Source organism: Athene cunicularia (genome assembly GCF_003259725.1).
Source record: "Athene cunicularia isolate RWA chromosome 4 unlocalized genomic scaffold, athCun1 chr4_part3, whole genome shotgun sequence".
Classification (NCBI taxonomy): domain Eukaryota; kingdom Metazoa; phylum Chordata; class Aves; order Strigiformes; family Strigidae; genus Athene; species Athene cunicularia.
Window position 1 is genome coordinate 11,263,825 of NW_020799100.1, and position 16,049 is coordinate 11,279,873.

General features: G+C 50.8%; 1 protein-coding gene across 3 annotated transcripts in view; it reads left to right on the forward strand.

The window, feature by feature from the left end:
• ZXDA (zinc finger X-linked duplicated A) overlaps positions 1-16,049 on the forward strand; it is a 37,301-nt gene that overhangs the window by 17,893 nt on the left and 3,359 nt on the right. For 2 of the 3 annotated variants that reach the window (XM_026848636.1, XM_026848637.1), the window contains 2 exons: positions 2,661-2,720; positions 5,899-9,969. In XM_026848636.1, coding sequence (XP_026704437.1) covers positions 2,661-2,720; positions 5,899-6,077 — 239 coding nt within the window. In that variant the 3' untranslated portion in view covers positions 6,078-9,969. Of the gene's footprint in view, positions 1-2,660; positions 2,721-5,898; positions 9,970-16,049 lie in introns of those variants that run through there. The other variant, XR_003398419.1, reaches the window with a different exon arrangement.

The window sequence follows — 16,049 nt, forward strand, 5'->3', positions numbered from 1 at the left end:
ATGAAGGGAGCTATGGAGCTGGGTAGTGAGCCCCAGGGAAGTGGGGTTCCTACCACCACCAAGGGAGTAGAAGAGGTTGATTCTGCCTGTGCTAGCTGATGCCTTTTTCTCCCCTTCTTTCCCCTTCGCACTCTGGCAAAAGCAAGCCTGGCTCTGAGAGGCAGAGAGCTCCTGCCAAGCACAGGGATGCTTCTGGAAATCTGCTGCCTTAGCTGCCTGTTTTGCTTTGGTCTTGCCTAACCCTGAGCAGCCACATGCTCTCCATAGGTGAAACCACGCTGTCTTTCTCACTGACCTTTCCCACTCTCCCATAATGTGTGGCAAACCATCAAATAACGTCCATAAGAAGCCTTTACAGTCTTTTTTCTGTAGCCCCGGTTCTCTTTTTCCAAAGATGCAATGAGCTGAATATCTCTGTGTTGCTCCCTTCAGTGGCTTCATGTACTGCATCAAGACGGTGTGGAAAGGGTATTTCAGGGTAATGATCAGCCCAGGGCTGCAGCTGTTCCCCGTGTCACCTCATTCCCATGATCTTGTCCATCTTGACAGGAGGAGATCTTGAAGGGTTTCCTCCACTGTGCACAGAGAGCTTGTGGGACCCACAGCTGCAAAATCTCATTCATGCTGCACAGTAGAGAAGCACTTGTGTCACTAGTGAGAAAGCCCAATGAAACCGGTGTCAGGACTTGAAAATCACCAGTCCTTGTGCACACCTCCCACTTCCTGGGCCGAGCCCCAGCCATCGAATTGTTGGGGATTAGCAAACAGTTTTCCCATGGGGGTGTGTGAACTGAGGAAAGTAATTTCCTAACTGCCTCCTGCAAGATTTATGTTCTCTTTCCGTGGCACAAGAGTGGCTGTAGTAGGTCAGCCCAGAGGTCTGTCTAGCCCAGATCCTGTCTCCAGCAGTGACCAGAGGAAGTGTATAAGAATAGGACATGTTTAGAGAGATCTTTCTGTGCTTAGACCTTCTTACCCTCTGGCAGCCTGCAGATAAGGGACTTTCTGATCCAGAAGCTGCACCCATGTTCTTGTGGTTAACATGTTGTGCTGAATTTTTTACCTTCTGCTGGTCACATTGGGAGACAGATTAAGGGTGTAAGTGGTCCACTGCTCTGAGACAGACACCTCCACTCATCTCAGAACTGGTCTGAGCAAGAGTCTCATCCTGCAGGATGCATTACGAAGGCAAAGCTCCCTGTTTTCAGCAGGATTTTGGCCTGCATAGGAAGGAACACGTCTGTGGTGCAAAAAAACCCCAACCAGCACTGTATAAACACTGGGTGTCTCGATAGTGTGTACGTGCAGAGACAGAGGAGGGCTTCTTCTAATCCTTCACACTGAGGTTCAGTTAGAGGTGAAACCAGTCAGGATTGACGGCAGGGGCAGGAGGTCTCACTGACGTGGTCTGCGTGAGGAAGCGACAGGAGGCATGCTGAATTCACACGCGTAACTGGATGAACAGGGGAGACCTGTTTGCAAAGCCCCAATTCAAGTTTCCAGGTGGTGGCCCCAGCACTTTTTCCTCCCTGTGCTCATTGGGAAATGAAGCTTGGCCATGCCCTGCTCTGGCTTCTCTGTGCTTCTCCCTCTGGGTTTGGAAACTGCTCTGGGTGCTTGGCTGGCTTTATTTCCATGCTCAGCAGGGAGGCAGTCCTTGGTCTCACGCATACTCATGTCCCTTCCAAGTGTGAGGGACCTCCGAGGCTTCAGAGTATCAGAAGCAAAATTGAGCTGGGTCACCAAGCACTTACCATGGGGAGGGGAAAGGCAGCTAGCTGTTCCTGCACATCCTGAGCAGGACAGGATGGAGAGCAGATCTGCAAGAGGTTTCTTTAGGCTGTGTGGAAACACTGGAACAAAAGATATGACTATGTTGCTTATGCAGGTCATAAAAATTCAAATTTGTATTTTAATATACTTGTCAAAACACAATGAAGCAGGGCCATAAAGGCAGCATGAGAAGCTTTTCTAAGCTTTATCTAACTGAAATGAGGAACTAGCAATGATTTGAGAGGCCCATTGTTGGAATTTTTGCCAAAGTCATGGTATTTCTGTTAAGAGCCTTTCTTTGATTAAACCTGCTGTTGCTGATGTTCTGCAAAAAACTTCCCATTGGCTTTATTCTGAATCCTGAAAGCCAGGCAGTGGCTCCAGAGTGTACCTGGTGTTTCCTGCTTCCTGGAGCATTTTTACCACATCTGCTGGGGCTGGAACTATTACAAAATGTGTCTTCCCTCCAGCCTTGCAGTAGCGATATTGGTTACATCTGGAATCCAGAAAGACAAACGGCAGCACAAAGCCAGCAGCTAAGAGGGGTAAATTTAATGTTTTCATCCTGCCTTAAAGACCTGGTTGAGGAAGGGGGGATTTGAAAGTCTGTGCCTGGCTCTTCCCCCTGCCCCCAATTGCTAGCACAGTGCCCATGGGTGTCAGGACTGTGTGGCAAAAGATGGAGTGTTGTAAAGGTCTATCTTGGAGAACAAACACTTCTTAGTTACTGCTGAAACAAAACAGGTATAGTTGGGCTTATTTGCATACTGTTACTCAGAGTGCTTTTCAGGCTTGCTCTGTCCCTAACCTCAAATACAAATGTTCTGGATTTGTTTGAGCAAGGGCCCCTTTCTCATAGGGAAGTTGTGTCTTTTCTGTTCTTGCAGGTTGCTCAAAAGTTTATACCAAGAGCTCCCACCTGAAGGCACATCAGAGGACTCACACAGGTAAGATCACCACATCTTCAGGAAACTCTTCCAGCCCACCCTTCTTACACTCTGTCTGTTAATAGCAGTGATAATGTAGTTGAGATGATTACCTTAATCTAGGGTGGTTATTGGGGTAAGGAGCACAGTTAAATCTATTGATGTTAATGTTAAAAAAAGTCTAGTGGTTGCACTGTTTTATAGCAACTGTGCACTGAAGTGTGCACTTGCTTGCCTTTTGGAGGGGTGGAAGTTAGGAGAGCTCTTGGAGACTCTTGAGCTGATGGATTGGGAGAAGGAGCTTCCCCCAAAACCTCTACTACTATGAGCTCTTCCTTTGAGATCTTGCAAATCTTAGCCAGGTCTGATCCTGCTCAGCCTACAGAAAGATTGTGTAAAGGCATGTGGTGAACATCTGTCACCTCTGAGGAGGCAAGGGCTGTCTTTTGTGTCAAGTGTCCCTGAGATTCCCAAGGAAGGATTCCTTGTGTACCAGCCACACAGATCACTCACGCCCAGTGCTTGTCCGCTTAGCAGCTGCCAGTGGTGTGTCACTGGAGCTGCCGAATACAGGTACAGAAGGGCTCTGAATACAGGTACAGAAGGGCTGTGCCCTCACTGTTGAAGGCAAAAGTGCCCATGGGCTGCTCTTGCTGGTGTAAACAGGGTCACTAGCACAGAGGAGCTCCCACCACAACCAACTTCCCTGGGGTAAATCTAGCTCAGTGGCATTTGTGCATTCAAGCACAGGTCTCACTAAGGCATTTATTATACCTGAAACTTTATCAGATCCTCAGGTAGTCCAGGAACCATCAGTGCCCTCATAAATCTCTTTTATAGAAGGGCTGATCTTTACTGAAAGCAATTAAGCTGGCCCAGAGTTCACTTTTCTTTTTTATTAAAAACGAACAAAACCCATCCTGAGGCTGGGAATCAGTTCTTGCACTTGGCTCTGTTCCGTTTTCGTCTTATCAGTCCTTCAAACAAGCCAGCAAAGAATTTTTCTTTGTGCAAGAGGTACAATATTTTTTTGGCTGGGCCTGTGTAGGAGCAGGCTGAAGAACAACATGGAAGGGGTGGAAGAAAGGAACAGGAAGGACATTGTCCCAGCTCTGCAAGCTGGATGATGATAACCATTTGTCACAACAGCAATCTGTATTCAGGGCTATGGTAGGGCTATTGCTTTAAAATTGAAGTATTTTTTTTCCGTTTCTGTCTGAAGCACAGGTCTTCGCTTTCTGCCCAGAGATGTGACCCATCTGAGGCAGGCACCGTCCTTACAAGTCACAGTGTAAAGATGAATTCAGGCAAACTTGGGCAGTTTTTCAACCTAATAAAATGCAGTAATTTTTCCAGGTTTCCCAGTAATTGGGCTGGAAATCCAAGTCTGTTTGCCTCCTTCCACCTCACTTGCTGTAAGAAGGAAGGGCAGAGGGATGAAGGAGGATGTGACCTGAGTGGTCAAGAAAACCAGTAGTGTTGTGGGGTGGGTAAAAAGAAGGGAATTCAAAACAGAGAAGGGTTAATCAAGCTTTTTCTCTCAATTCCTCGCCTGATGGCAGCTGGGCTGAGAAGTACATGATCTCTAAGATCTTTTCTTGTGGTTTGTCCGTTGCTATGGGCTGGGCTGTATTCATCTCCTGGAGACACCATTCATTTCCTGGGTGCCATTGTGAGATTAAATATATAACCCAGTGGCTGATCACCCGCCTCCCGGGGGCTGGGAATGCCAGTTTGGGTCCTTTGTTTGAGCTTGCCCTGCCGTGCTGTCCTGGGAGATGGAGCCAGCTCATGGGACAATGGAAAGCATTTTGTTTCTATCCTGGAGATCAACCTGTTATTGTTTGAAACTAAAGGGCCTTGGTAGGGTTGACCCAGCCAGGTCACCTGGCTGGGACAATGTCTGTAGCTGCACAGTGCAAATCCCGCCTTTGTCTTAGCATGCTAACGCAAACCCCAAGATCCCTAGTGTGCCATAAAACATCCAGCGTGCTGCTTGTAAATTAACTTGAAGTTCTGTATTTACCTGAGCCATAAAAAATGTACCCCTCTCCTCCCCATGGTGCAGATCCCAGGGGCTTTTTGAGGAGAAGGATGTGGTCTTGGTGTCCTGTCTTTCATATTTTGTCTGGCATGTGCAGAGACACTGTAGATCTTGCTGTGGCTGAACGTGTTCTGTTTCTTGGCCAAATGCACCGCCTGCCTAGTAAACAGGCTGTGGGGAGGAACGGCCTTTCACTGGGAAACATGTCAGAGCACGACACACATGCCTGTGCATGCATGCTGCATGTGTACGTGCATTCATGCCCCGATGGTGCGCTCAGCATTTGGCCGATGAAACGGTAAATATTTGAGGTCGGGAAAGTCAGCACATTCCCTGAACTCTGCCTGCTTGTTCAGGCTGTTAAGAGTGAGGGCTAATATTTGAGAGCACCACACCCATGCGTGGAGAGAGCTGCAGCCAGGGTTCAGCTCTACAACCTGGGCACGCAGGGAGTTGGAAGCAGGCACGGGCTTTTCCAGCCCAGTTCCCAGCTGGCTGAGAAGTTGCACAATTTAATTGATTTCAGTTTGGGAATAGGTGTGTATGGGCGGGAGGAGGGAGAGACCTGAGGCATTACATCACCCAAATGCTCTGAAGAAAACATGTTTTGTGTACAAAGAGCTGCTGCAGGGCTGAACTTTGAGGCAAAGAGTGTTAGATGGTGGTTTCAAAGATGTGAGGCTTCGAAGAAAATTTATATGGCATAACCCCCTTCTTCCTCCTGCTGCCCTTCACAACTATATGAGCAGCAACAACTTTCATAGAAATTTTTTGCTTTTTAGTTTAAAAAAGTCAGAAATTTTTTGAGCCAGAAACTCCAAAATCCAACCAGAACTTGAACAGCATTAGAAACTGAGCCTAAGAAAGCAAAGGTGTCGGGGGGCACATGATCAAGACTCTTGGCTACTGCAGCTCAACAATCTGTGGTGCCTTGGTGGCTATGGACAGCAAGTGAGCCCTGGTAGTGTAAAGCAGCAGCATGGCCACAAACCCCGTTCTGCAGCAGGGCAGCCCTGGGTGCCCCCCAGGGCCTCCCAAAGAGGACGGGCACCTCTGAGAAGACAAGGTGGGTGTTTGGGAGGCTGGGCAGACGCGTGTCCGCGTAGGCTCCCATGTGGCGTGCCTGTGCCTGTGACCTGTGGCTCTTCCCCGCAGGTGAGAAGCCCTATAAATGCACATGGGAAGGCTGCGACTGGCGCTTTGCCCGCTCCGACGAGCTGACCCGGCACTACCGGAAGCACACGGGTGCCAAGCCCTTCAAGTGCCTAGCCTGCGGGCGGTGCTTCTCCCGCTCCGACCATCTGGCTCTCCACATGAAGCGGCACCAGAACTAGGAGCCGCCTACAGTCACCACTTCTCCAAGAGCAGCTGAAATTCTTCTTTTCCGAAGGGCCTCTCCTCTTCTTGTACGTAGGAACAAACCCATACTGTGATCAACTGGCAGGGCAGGGGTGGTGGGAAAACCCCCTCTGCAAGTCCTGTCCCCAACTGTTTCTGGTTTTAGAAGAAATCTCATTTAAAAAGAGTTATAATTATAGACTGATCTCATGATGAGGCTCCCGGTGGCACTGGGGCAATGGACCTTGGATTCCAAAGGGCTTTCTTCAGCAAACCTGCTATTTATTTGACACTCAGGAGCAGCTGTCCTTCGTGTCTCAAGCTCTTTGGTATTTTTTTACCCCTTTCAGGGTGGTGCCTTTGGTGAGCGCGAGGAGGGTTGTGATGGATTAGTAGCCTGGCTGTGTGTGAGAGGTCTCACTTCAAACCGCCAGTGCAATCTTCTTGGACTGCCCCATGGTGTAGCTGTGGATGTGGCACCTCTGATGTGTAAGAACACATGCCCAGGGCTGTTTGGGCTGACAATCCCAGTCTCTATGGGGGCATAGAAGAAAGGGCCTATGACATACTCACCTGACGTGCCTTCAAGCAAGGGACAGCACAAAAGCAGATGACAAGAGCCATCATCTGTGTCCCATTGAGCCCACCTGTGTTTTCCTGGCAGCCAGCTCACATGGGGCTGTGAATATCTGCCTTGCTTGGCCAGGTTTTTTGGTTGTGTCCTTAGCATTTCTGCTTCCAAGATGAATTTTTACTTCAGGCTCTCTGGGAGGATCAGCAGGGGTCCTGAAGCCACCCAAGGGACTGCCAAAAAAGCCGCCGATAAAGCTCTGGTCTCCCACAATATACTGTGCCTTTCTCCAAAAAGTACTGAGCAGGCTCTGCTCGTGCCTTGAACATGCACACAGGGAATCAGTCATCGCCAATCACACTGGTCTTTTGCTGTTGCCATTTCATCACATTCAGACAGAAAAGAAGAAAAGAAGAAAGCATCTTTGAAACAAATTCCAATAAATCCTGCTGTTCAGATTGTAATCATGTTACCTACCTCACAGGTTCACCGCCTCGGGCTCCGTAAGGCACCTTCCCTCTTCTTCTGTGGGGTGCTGTGACGTGTGGGGCACATCAGCCATTATTCAAAGTCTACCGGGGGTTAAACTTAGGCAGAACAAGAACTAGGCCATGCCAGTTTAAACAGCAGCCGTGCAGGTAATAAATAAATCAGGAACAAATAATGGGTCTGGTGCATTCAACAGAATATTGATTTCTCCCATGCCATCCTCCTCTTTTGTTCTTCCTTGAACAAATTTAAGTAATGTGCAGAGTGATGCGCGTCTGCAGTGTGAACTGAAAGGCCATGCTGAACCACGGCATCTTCAGGTGGTGGAAATTTGAAGGCCACCCCTCTCTGCTATTGCCCAACAGCACATTAGCCGAAAACCACAGCTGGGTTCCTGGTTGTCCTTTGCCTTGGATAAATAAAACCAATCACACCTGCAGTACACGTGGCTGGTCTGGCATGACAGGAGAGGGCAGGAAGGATCTGGGGGGGTGCAGAGTGTGGTGTAGGCTGTGGGATGGATGATGTGCCCGAGGCGGGTGGTGCAGCACTCCAGTGAGCCCTTCGTTTGGCTCTTTGGCAATAAGCCTCCTCCTTTCTCCATACCACTGGGAGGGTGGGAAGGGAGGGGTGAAGTCAGGACACCTTGTTGCTGGGAGCCAGCTTGGGTGACTTTCTCTGATGGTGTGTGGGAAGGGCTTTCCAGACCTCAGCACTTTGTCTGGCTGGAGGGTTTGATGATGGCACCCTCCTGACACCGTATTCAAGTGAGCAATTGAGAGTCTGGCTCATAAATCAGTTTTCGCTGACCACGTGTATGTCCTCCACATCCTTTTTCCAACTCTTTCATTGCTTGTCAACATAGCTCACTGGGGATCAGCGGGTGCTGGAGCAAATAGGCTCATTTGCCATCTACCTTTCTGGCTGTGGGGTCTGGCTCCTCTTCAGGGCACGGAGCAGGACCTTGCCAATGCCACCACTGTGACCTGAGCTCTTTCTATTTCCCACCTCACCTTGGAGGTTGAGCCATATGAGCAAGTAGGGCATTGCAGTGCCATGTGCCCCCCAAAAATTGGGGGTGGGAGTGGTGCATGGCCTGAAGCCTTCATGCAGGGAACAGTTTTACCTCTTGCTCCTGCTTGGAGATGATGGGTCTGGAGAGCCTCAGGGAAGGGCTGATTATGGAAAAACCCCTCAGAGAATGGGGGTGGTGCAGGGTGTAGGAACATGCGTGTCTGCCGGTGCGTGAGGGTTGAGCTCACGCTAAAGGAATTTCAGAGTAGTGGAGATGCCTCAGCCAGTCCCTGCTGGTGTCTCCAGGAAGCTCAAGCTGGTTCGGTGGGGCTGGTGGGGACCCACTGCAGCTGTGCTGGGACCTGCTGGGCTCCACCCTGCTCTGCTGGCACCTGTTCAGTTCCTTGGCAGGTGAGCCCTGGCACAGCAGTTCCCATGTCTCCCCCCACCGGGAGCCAGCAGCCCCCATGACTGTAACTGCAACCTCCATGGGGGAAGACCTTTTTTTCAGTGCGTCTGTTGTGGTTGAACCTGCTAAACATGTCAGCCAAAGTGCAGGGCACAGGACTGACCCAGCCACCATGACATCAGGCTGGGCATGGGGCTAGACCTCACACCCATGGCCCTCTCGGGGGGGGTCTCATTGCCAACCCTCTTACTTTTGGAGAAGAAAACCTCCACTCCACCACCCATTTCTATCTCCTCCCTTGCTGTGCTGATGGGGCCCAAAACCTGTTTGCTGAAAAACAGTACAAAACCAAAACAACCAACAGGCAGCTTTAAATCTTAGGGGAATTTTGAATAATTTTCCTGATGATCTTGGATTTTTTTCACTACAGGAAAAATGCATCTGCTTATTCTCACATGGACTATGTGTGTGTGTATATATGTATTTTTTATTTTTAATTTTTTTTAAATTGGGGGCAAAGGAAGAAGTGTCTTAACAAAAAACCCACCCCAACCTAGTGCTGCTTCCCAAGCAGTACCACTGGTCTGCCTGCAAAATGCTGACATGCAAATGTTTTACTAGTGCAAAGGGAACAGTTTAAAAAAAAAAAGTTGGAAGGAAAACCACAGCAAGCAAGCCTCAGCTTTTCTTTCTCTATTTTTGTGTGTACAGCAGTGGGCAGCCTCTAGCCTTGCATTTCACTTGTTGGTGGCTGAGAGCAGCTATTCCTTGGGAGAAAGCTGGGGGAGGTGGGGAGTGATGCTGATGGAGCAAAGCCCCTCTTTGCTGTGGGAGGGATGGCTTGGAGCCAAGTGAGGTGGCTGGGAGTGTGTGAACCCCAGCTGAATGAAGGTCCATCCATCACACGTAGGTGATAGGGACATTGGTTTCCAAGCCTGGAAGGCTTTTCAAGCCTGTGCTTGGTGCAGAACAAATGCCAGTCCAGCCAGGAGGCAGGTGGCTCATCTCTGCTGCGCCTGTATCATAGCGGGGGAAAAAAATAAAATCACTGTAAATAGGAAAAGAGCACTGTATTGCTTCACAGATCTGTGTGGATTGAAAGTGATTGTTTACTGTCCAAGATGAACACAATGTGAAAAAAAAATTGGGACCTGGAAAACTTGGGTGGAAGGTTTATTTTTCTGGTGATGCTTTTGTTTGTTACATAACCCCTCTCCCTCCTGAAACTCCCCTACAATTATTAATCTATCTCGTATTTTGTAATAAAATTTTATCACGTGGAGACATGGTCTTTCTTCTGTTCCTTCCCGTTGCAAATGCTCTTTTTGCCTTCATGCACTGATGCTTGTGTGTATGTTGATTACAGGCTTAAGAAAAGAAAAAAAAGCTTTTTAAAGTTGGATTAGGAAAAATGGATATGTGAGCAAGGGAAAGAGCTGTGCATGGAATAAGCCTGGGGCACCAGGCAATGCTATTAGAGTTGTTACGTGACCTAAGCTGACGTTTCGGAGGTATGGCAAGCCCTTTCTCAAACCGATGTTGCAATGCTGTGCAAAGAAAATGGAGGAGCAGGACGCTATTTTTAAAATTCCCCTCTGCCTTTACTATGTGCTCCCATTTTTTTGCTCTGTGAGGGGAGAAGGGGGCATCCACAGGCCAAGTGGGTCAGAGGGAGCTGGAGCAGAGCGGGAGCCTCCTCCCTCCCCAAGCCAGGCAGAGGGGAAGAGAGAAGAGACAGGGGACACACGAGGAAGTGCTGGGGACATGGCATTCAAAATCCTTGTCTGTGTACTTTTGTGTGTATATATACACACATTTGTACATATGCAAACAGGCAGCAGGGGCTCAGCAAGGGCTTCTGAGCTCATGCCTTTTGCATGCACGCACCTGCACACACATATGCAAACACCTACAAATACACACACACATACCCATATATAGGCTGAACTGAAAAGCTCTTTTATAAGCTGTCCCTGGCAGGATCCCATCAGCTTTCTCCAGCATCTTCTTTGTGACTGCTTCCTGCAGTTGCCTCCTGGCCTGGCTACGCTTGTCAGATCATGAGTCTTATTCCATGTTAGTAATAACAACTCCCCATTGCTTTCCAAAGGTCTTGCATTTCAGCTACATTTTTCATGATAAAATCCTCTTTCCCTACTGGTTAGGTTTCCTCATCTTGAACTTCATTACAATGCTGAGACAAGTTGTTTTACATCGTTCTCCTGTTGTACTGTTTTACTTTCCAAGTCCTTCTCCTCCCTCAGTTGTTTCCAGATTTCACCATTATTTGCCAAATAACTTGGGGACCGAGATCTAACGAAGACTGGGGGACAGGGAGAGCAGGACATTGAGCCACCTGCCTTCTCCTGTTGTCACTTCCCTGCAGTTGAGTTTTGCTGCAGCGATTGCCTGCGCAGAGCTGGAGGGACAGCCGGGCAGTGCTGCCTGCCTGGGAAGGAGCCGGCTGCAGCTCTCCATGGCGTTTGATGCGGGGTGCTACAGCAAACCTGTGCAGCCCATAGGCAGGGGAGGCTGGGGGAGAAATCAGCACAGTGAACTGCCCCTTTGCTGCATGGCTGGCAAAGGGGAGAAGAAACCTGTCGTTATTTGCTGACTTCAACTCCTCAACAGCCTTGGTTTTTACCTTTCTAATTTCTTCTGCCTGCAGATAATGTCAGAAGTGGGGGAGGAGGAAGGCGATGCTGTCAGGGACCCCATCCTCGTGTGTGGGGATGTCAGAGACACCTGTGGCACAGGGAGGGAGGTTTGGGGCTGGAAAGGAGATTGTGTTAGGAAGACATGGCCCAGTGGCTGAAGCCTCTGGGGAGGTCTGAAGGCCAAAGAGAGCCTTGTGGATATCACCATGGGCCCATCACAGACTGACTGCTGGGTACAACATGCCTCCTTTGAAGCCATCTCCTGCTCTGCAAGTATTTGTGGTAACTCGTTTTTTGATGATCTCATGCTGGCCGGTATGGATGGAGCTGGGATGCTGTTCATTTTTGCTAAATACATTCCCATGGCAAGAGGCATTACATGCCCAAACACATCCTCGACGCACCCCATCCTTCCACCCTGCATGTCCTTTGGCATGCTGCTGTGATATGGACTTTTCCCTGGCTGCACAACCAATCTGCTCCTGGCAAGATCACCAAAGTAGTGAATAATGGGGAAGATCTGCCATGACATCAGGAAAGTCCAGAGAGTGGCTATTTTATTGCATGTGAAACTGAAGTGTCCTTCCTTGGCTGCAGCAGGAAAAAGAGGGCATCAGAGGAGAGTGTGGCTGGGGCTGCCATGGCTTCTTCTCCCCTGTGGCACTGCTGCCACATGGGATGGAGACCCTTGTGCTCCAGAAAAGCTTGTCATAGCCATGGGCCACAGATGGGGGGGGGGCACAACTCAGGAGGTGGTGAGAGGGGCTCACCTTTTGGGTCACTAAAGTTAAAATGCCCCTCCAGAAAATCCCCAGTCAGTTTTCCAAACCATCCTTTTTAGAAAATAGCCTGTCAAATCCACCCATAGCTGTCTCTGCTCACTCTTCTCCACCTCCATTGCCAAAAGTGATTTGTACCATCCCTAGTTTTGAGGGACTGGATCATGTCGGTAGGGCTGAGGGCAGCAGGCAGGCACCAAGGTGGCCACGGACTGTCTCTGTTGGAGCACAGGGCTGTGTAGTCCCTGGTTTCCCACCCTGGCCCTTTCCCTGCCCAGGGCCCCAACCCTGGTCCTTCGCCCTGGTGTGGTGATGCTCTGCTTCACCCATATGGCATCACGGACCTGAGAAGGCCCTGCTCTGGTCTAAGGGTCAGCTGCTGACCCAGGGGTGGAGAGTCCTTCTTCAAGTCGGGCTGGGATGTCCTGGGAGGACACAGTCCCTTCGGGTGCTGGGGAGCTGTTCTGTGTTGGGCATCCCCAAGGGAGAGATGCAAGCCCCTGCTCAGGTCCCTTTGGGTCAGCTTTCTCCTTGAAACAGAGGAGAAGGCTGCAATAAAAAAAAAAATCCTCTTTCTCCAAACAAAGGCAAATCTGGGATGTGGTTCAAAGTAGAGCTAGAAGTTCAGGCTCATACCCCAGAGGCTCCTCAACAGAGCAGGACCTCATTCTGCTGAAAGCCCTTCACCCTTCAGACCCAGCCAGCGAGAGGACCCTTCCTTTCCTACTTTCACTGCCTGCACTGTCCCCCCAGCTGCCGGTACCATCTTTGCCTTGTTTGTGCTCCAGCGATGAAGCAACACTGCTGTAAAACCGTGGTTCGTGCACAGTTACGGGGCTGTTAAAGCTGCAGGAATGCTAAGAGTGTGGCTGGTCAAGGACAGGGAAGGAAGGAAGAGGTGGAAACGGGGGGTAAAAACCAGAGGCGAAAGCCTGGAGGAGGGGGTTCTGCCACATGATCTCCCATGGCATGGCCAGGAGGCGAAGGCACCAACTGGGTCCTCTTGGCTTTTTTGCTTGGCATCCAGGAGGAAGCAATGCTGATGCCACCATGCTGTGACTAGCACCTGGAAAGCAATGGGAGTCACCCTGGCAGGAGGGTCTGGTGGGCTTGGTGGACATGGGCAGGTCAGTGGGGGAGGCTCAACAAGGCTTTGGTCTCCTTCAGCTGCCCTGGGGTGATTTTGGAGGGGAAGGCAGGAAGGTCCCACTGCTCCAGGACAGTGAAGTGCCTGCACAGCAGCACTCTGTGCGCAAGGTCTGGTGGAATGGGATGGGAGAAAACCTAACCCACCTTCCCCTGGGATCTGGAGAAGATGCCATGGGTGCCCACTCTGCATCCCCAGCCTGGCCGAGCGGCGCTGGCATTGCAGCGAGCCCAGTGATGACCTCTGCCCACAGGCGCCTGCTGGACATGGCAGTGACTTTCAGAATGGATTTATTTTTGAACTTAATTGTCCCTTTCCCTCCAAGTGATTAACCCAGTACATCTCCCCACTGGCAGATAGTTGTCTCCCCAGGGTTATTCTGTTTGATGTTTTCATGGCCTGGGCTGTAAAGTTATCCATTGACTCGGGAAAGCACAATTAAGAGAGAAAGAGCTGCCGGGCGGGTTATTCAGGTATCTCTGCAGCTCAGCAAAGGAGTGTGGTGTGGGCCAGAGATGTGGCTATTGGTGGGTGTGGGCAAAGCCTCGGATGGGACCCCAGGGCTGGGATGGTGCCTGGCAGTGGGAGAGAGGGGGACCAGCTCCGGTAGTGGTGCTGTCAGCCCTCACCATCTGGAAAACACAAAGGCTGGGAAGGGAATGCCAAGGCAGGCTAAATTTTGGGGTGGGTGACGGAGAGGTGCATGTGCCAGTGGCTGCTCCCACCCCTGTGGGAACGTCCATGCTTGCCGTGACAGCTGCCGCGAGTGCTGCCCTTCAAACCCAGACCTTATCTCCTTTATCCTGAGGACTATCAACCCCTCGAGTCTCCCTGTGGTGCCCTATCATGCAGCTGAAGCCAGGACTGAGCCATTAAAGTTAACTATTACCCAAAGTGAGTGTTTATTTGGTGTAATATAGGCCTGGGGGAAAGTGAGGGAGGGGAGGAGGAAGGCTCTTGTTTCTTTTCTACAAGATATCTCTAGGCCCGCAGCGCTAAAGTGGTGCTTAAACAAGATGAATGCTTAAATAACAGATGGCAAACAGCGCTGCCGGGAGGTGGGATGGGAGAGCCCTGGCCACCACCAGCCGCTGAGCTGCAGCCAAATGTCTGGGCTACCTCGTGTCCCCCCAGCCCATGAGGAGCCTTGTACAGGGCGGTTTGTCTTGTACAGGTGGAAGGAAAGGTCCCTACAAGCTTTCCCCTGGCTTTTTGTCATTGAGCAACTTTGGAGAGAAATCCTCCCTTTCCATATGTTTTCTTCTTCCACTCACACACCCACGGTGTATCTCCACCCAGATGGCTGCTCTTCCCACTACCTACCTCCATCAGCCATGCAGATATCAGGCAAAAGAAGAAGCCAGGGTAGGGAACGTCCACATCCAGCCCATTCTTTGGGTCGTAGATGGGCATCACCCATCTTTAACTCTGAAGCTGAACATCCCCAAAGTAGAGGGATCCCCAGGCCCAGTCCTGCCCCAGACAAATCACCACCCCAGAATCTAAGTCCTTTTTCTCCACTCCCAAGACCATTTCTTCCTCTCCTCTCCTCTCTTCCTGGAGGGTATCCCATGCCAGTTGCTGCTGCAGGGGACCTGCTAGCTGAGACAAGAAAAGAAGCCTTCCCACAGCTGCCACAGCCACATGGTTTGGGATGATCCCAGGTCCCCCTGCTGAAATTCTAATCATGCACTGAGATGCTGTGGTCTCAGTGTCACTGCTGTGGCGGTGGCTTTACAGACCGGTGGGGACTTTGCAAGGAGACCGGGCAGGCTGCACAGCCTGAGCCCTGGGGGGAGGTTTGGAGGAGGCAGCTCTGGGAGGACCTTGGGGAAAGGGTGAGGAGCAGAAGAGCAAGGCACATGTCCAAGGCTTCAGGAAGGGTGGCAAAGAAGAGTGATGGGATGCAGAAGGATGAAGGCAGTTCGTGAAAGCCTTGTAAGGGATGTGGATGTGGTGAAGCAGGTGACTTTTGATAGGATGCAAGGCAGTGGGAAAGCAGCAACACCTGGGCTGCAGGACCAGCATGAAAGCGTGGGACAGAGACTGACTGGAAGAGCCATGCGGGGGCAGTGGGAAGGCATCGAAGGCACTGTGCTTGGCCGGTGTGTGTGACCCAGAGCATGGAGTTCCCTGTGCCTGCCCATAGACCCACCACCCCATCTGGAGCCACCAGCTGGACAAAATCCCCCAAACAGTGAGTTTGGGGTTGAAAAAGCAGCTGGGGGCTGCCACCAGCAGTGACGGGGATGCATCCCTGCAGGTGCTTGGCCTGGATGGGAGCAACAGCTCCAGTGTGGAGAAGTGCTGGGAGCACTGATTTCACACTGATTTTGTCTTGCTGTGAGCAGCTGGTACAGCGGAAAAGGAGTGACTGGGAAGTCCCAGCCTTGCCGGTGGTTTTTGCAGCCCCACAAGTACATCCCGTCAGTCTTTGCCCTCTACGGGAGCACAGCTGTGTGCTCCCAGGTGGGAGAAGTGGGGAAGGGCAGGGACATCCCCTTCCTTTTCAGTGCCAGGCCCGACATGACCCAAGTACCACCAGCACCCCTGACCACAGCATCAGGCTGTGGGATGGATCCTTCACTCTCCTGGTCCTTCCCTCAACCAATGCATGGTCCTTCCTGGGCACGTGGCAGCAGTGGGGATGCTTCCCACAGCATATCAAAATGATGCTGTTCCCAGGAGTAACCGAATCACGTGCAGGAGGGTTCACCTGAACCCTCTAATCCATCACCAAGGAGACCTGAGCATTACCTGGCACTGTGGGAAGCAGAGGGGCCCCAGAGTGGGATAATTAGTTCCTGACACCCCTGTCAAGTCCCATTGTTTTTTTGGCTCACCCCTGGACACAGCAGGGCCAAGGGAAGGACTGGAGAGATGGCTGCTCTGCTCTGCAACT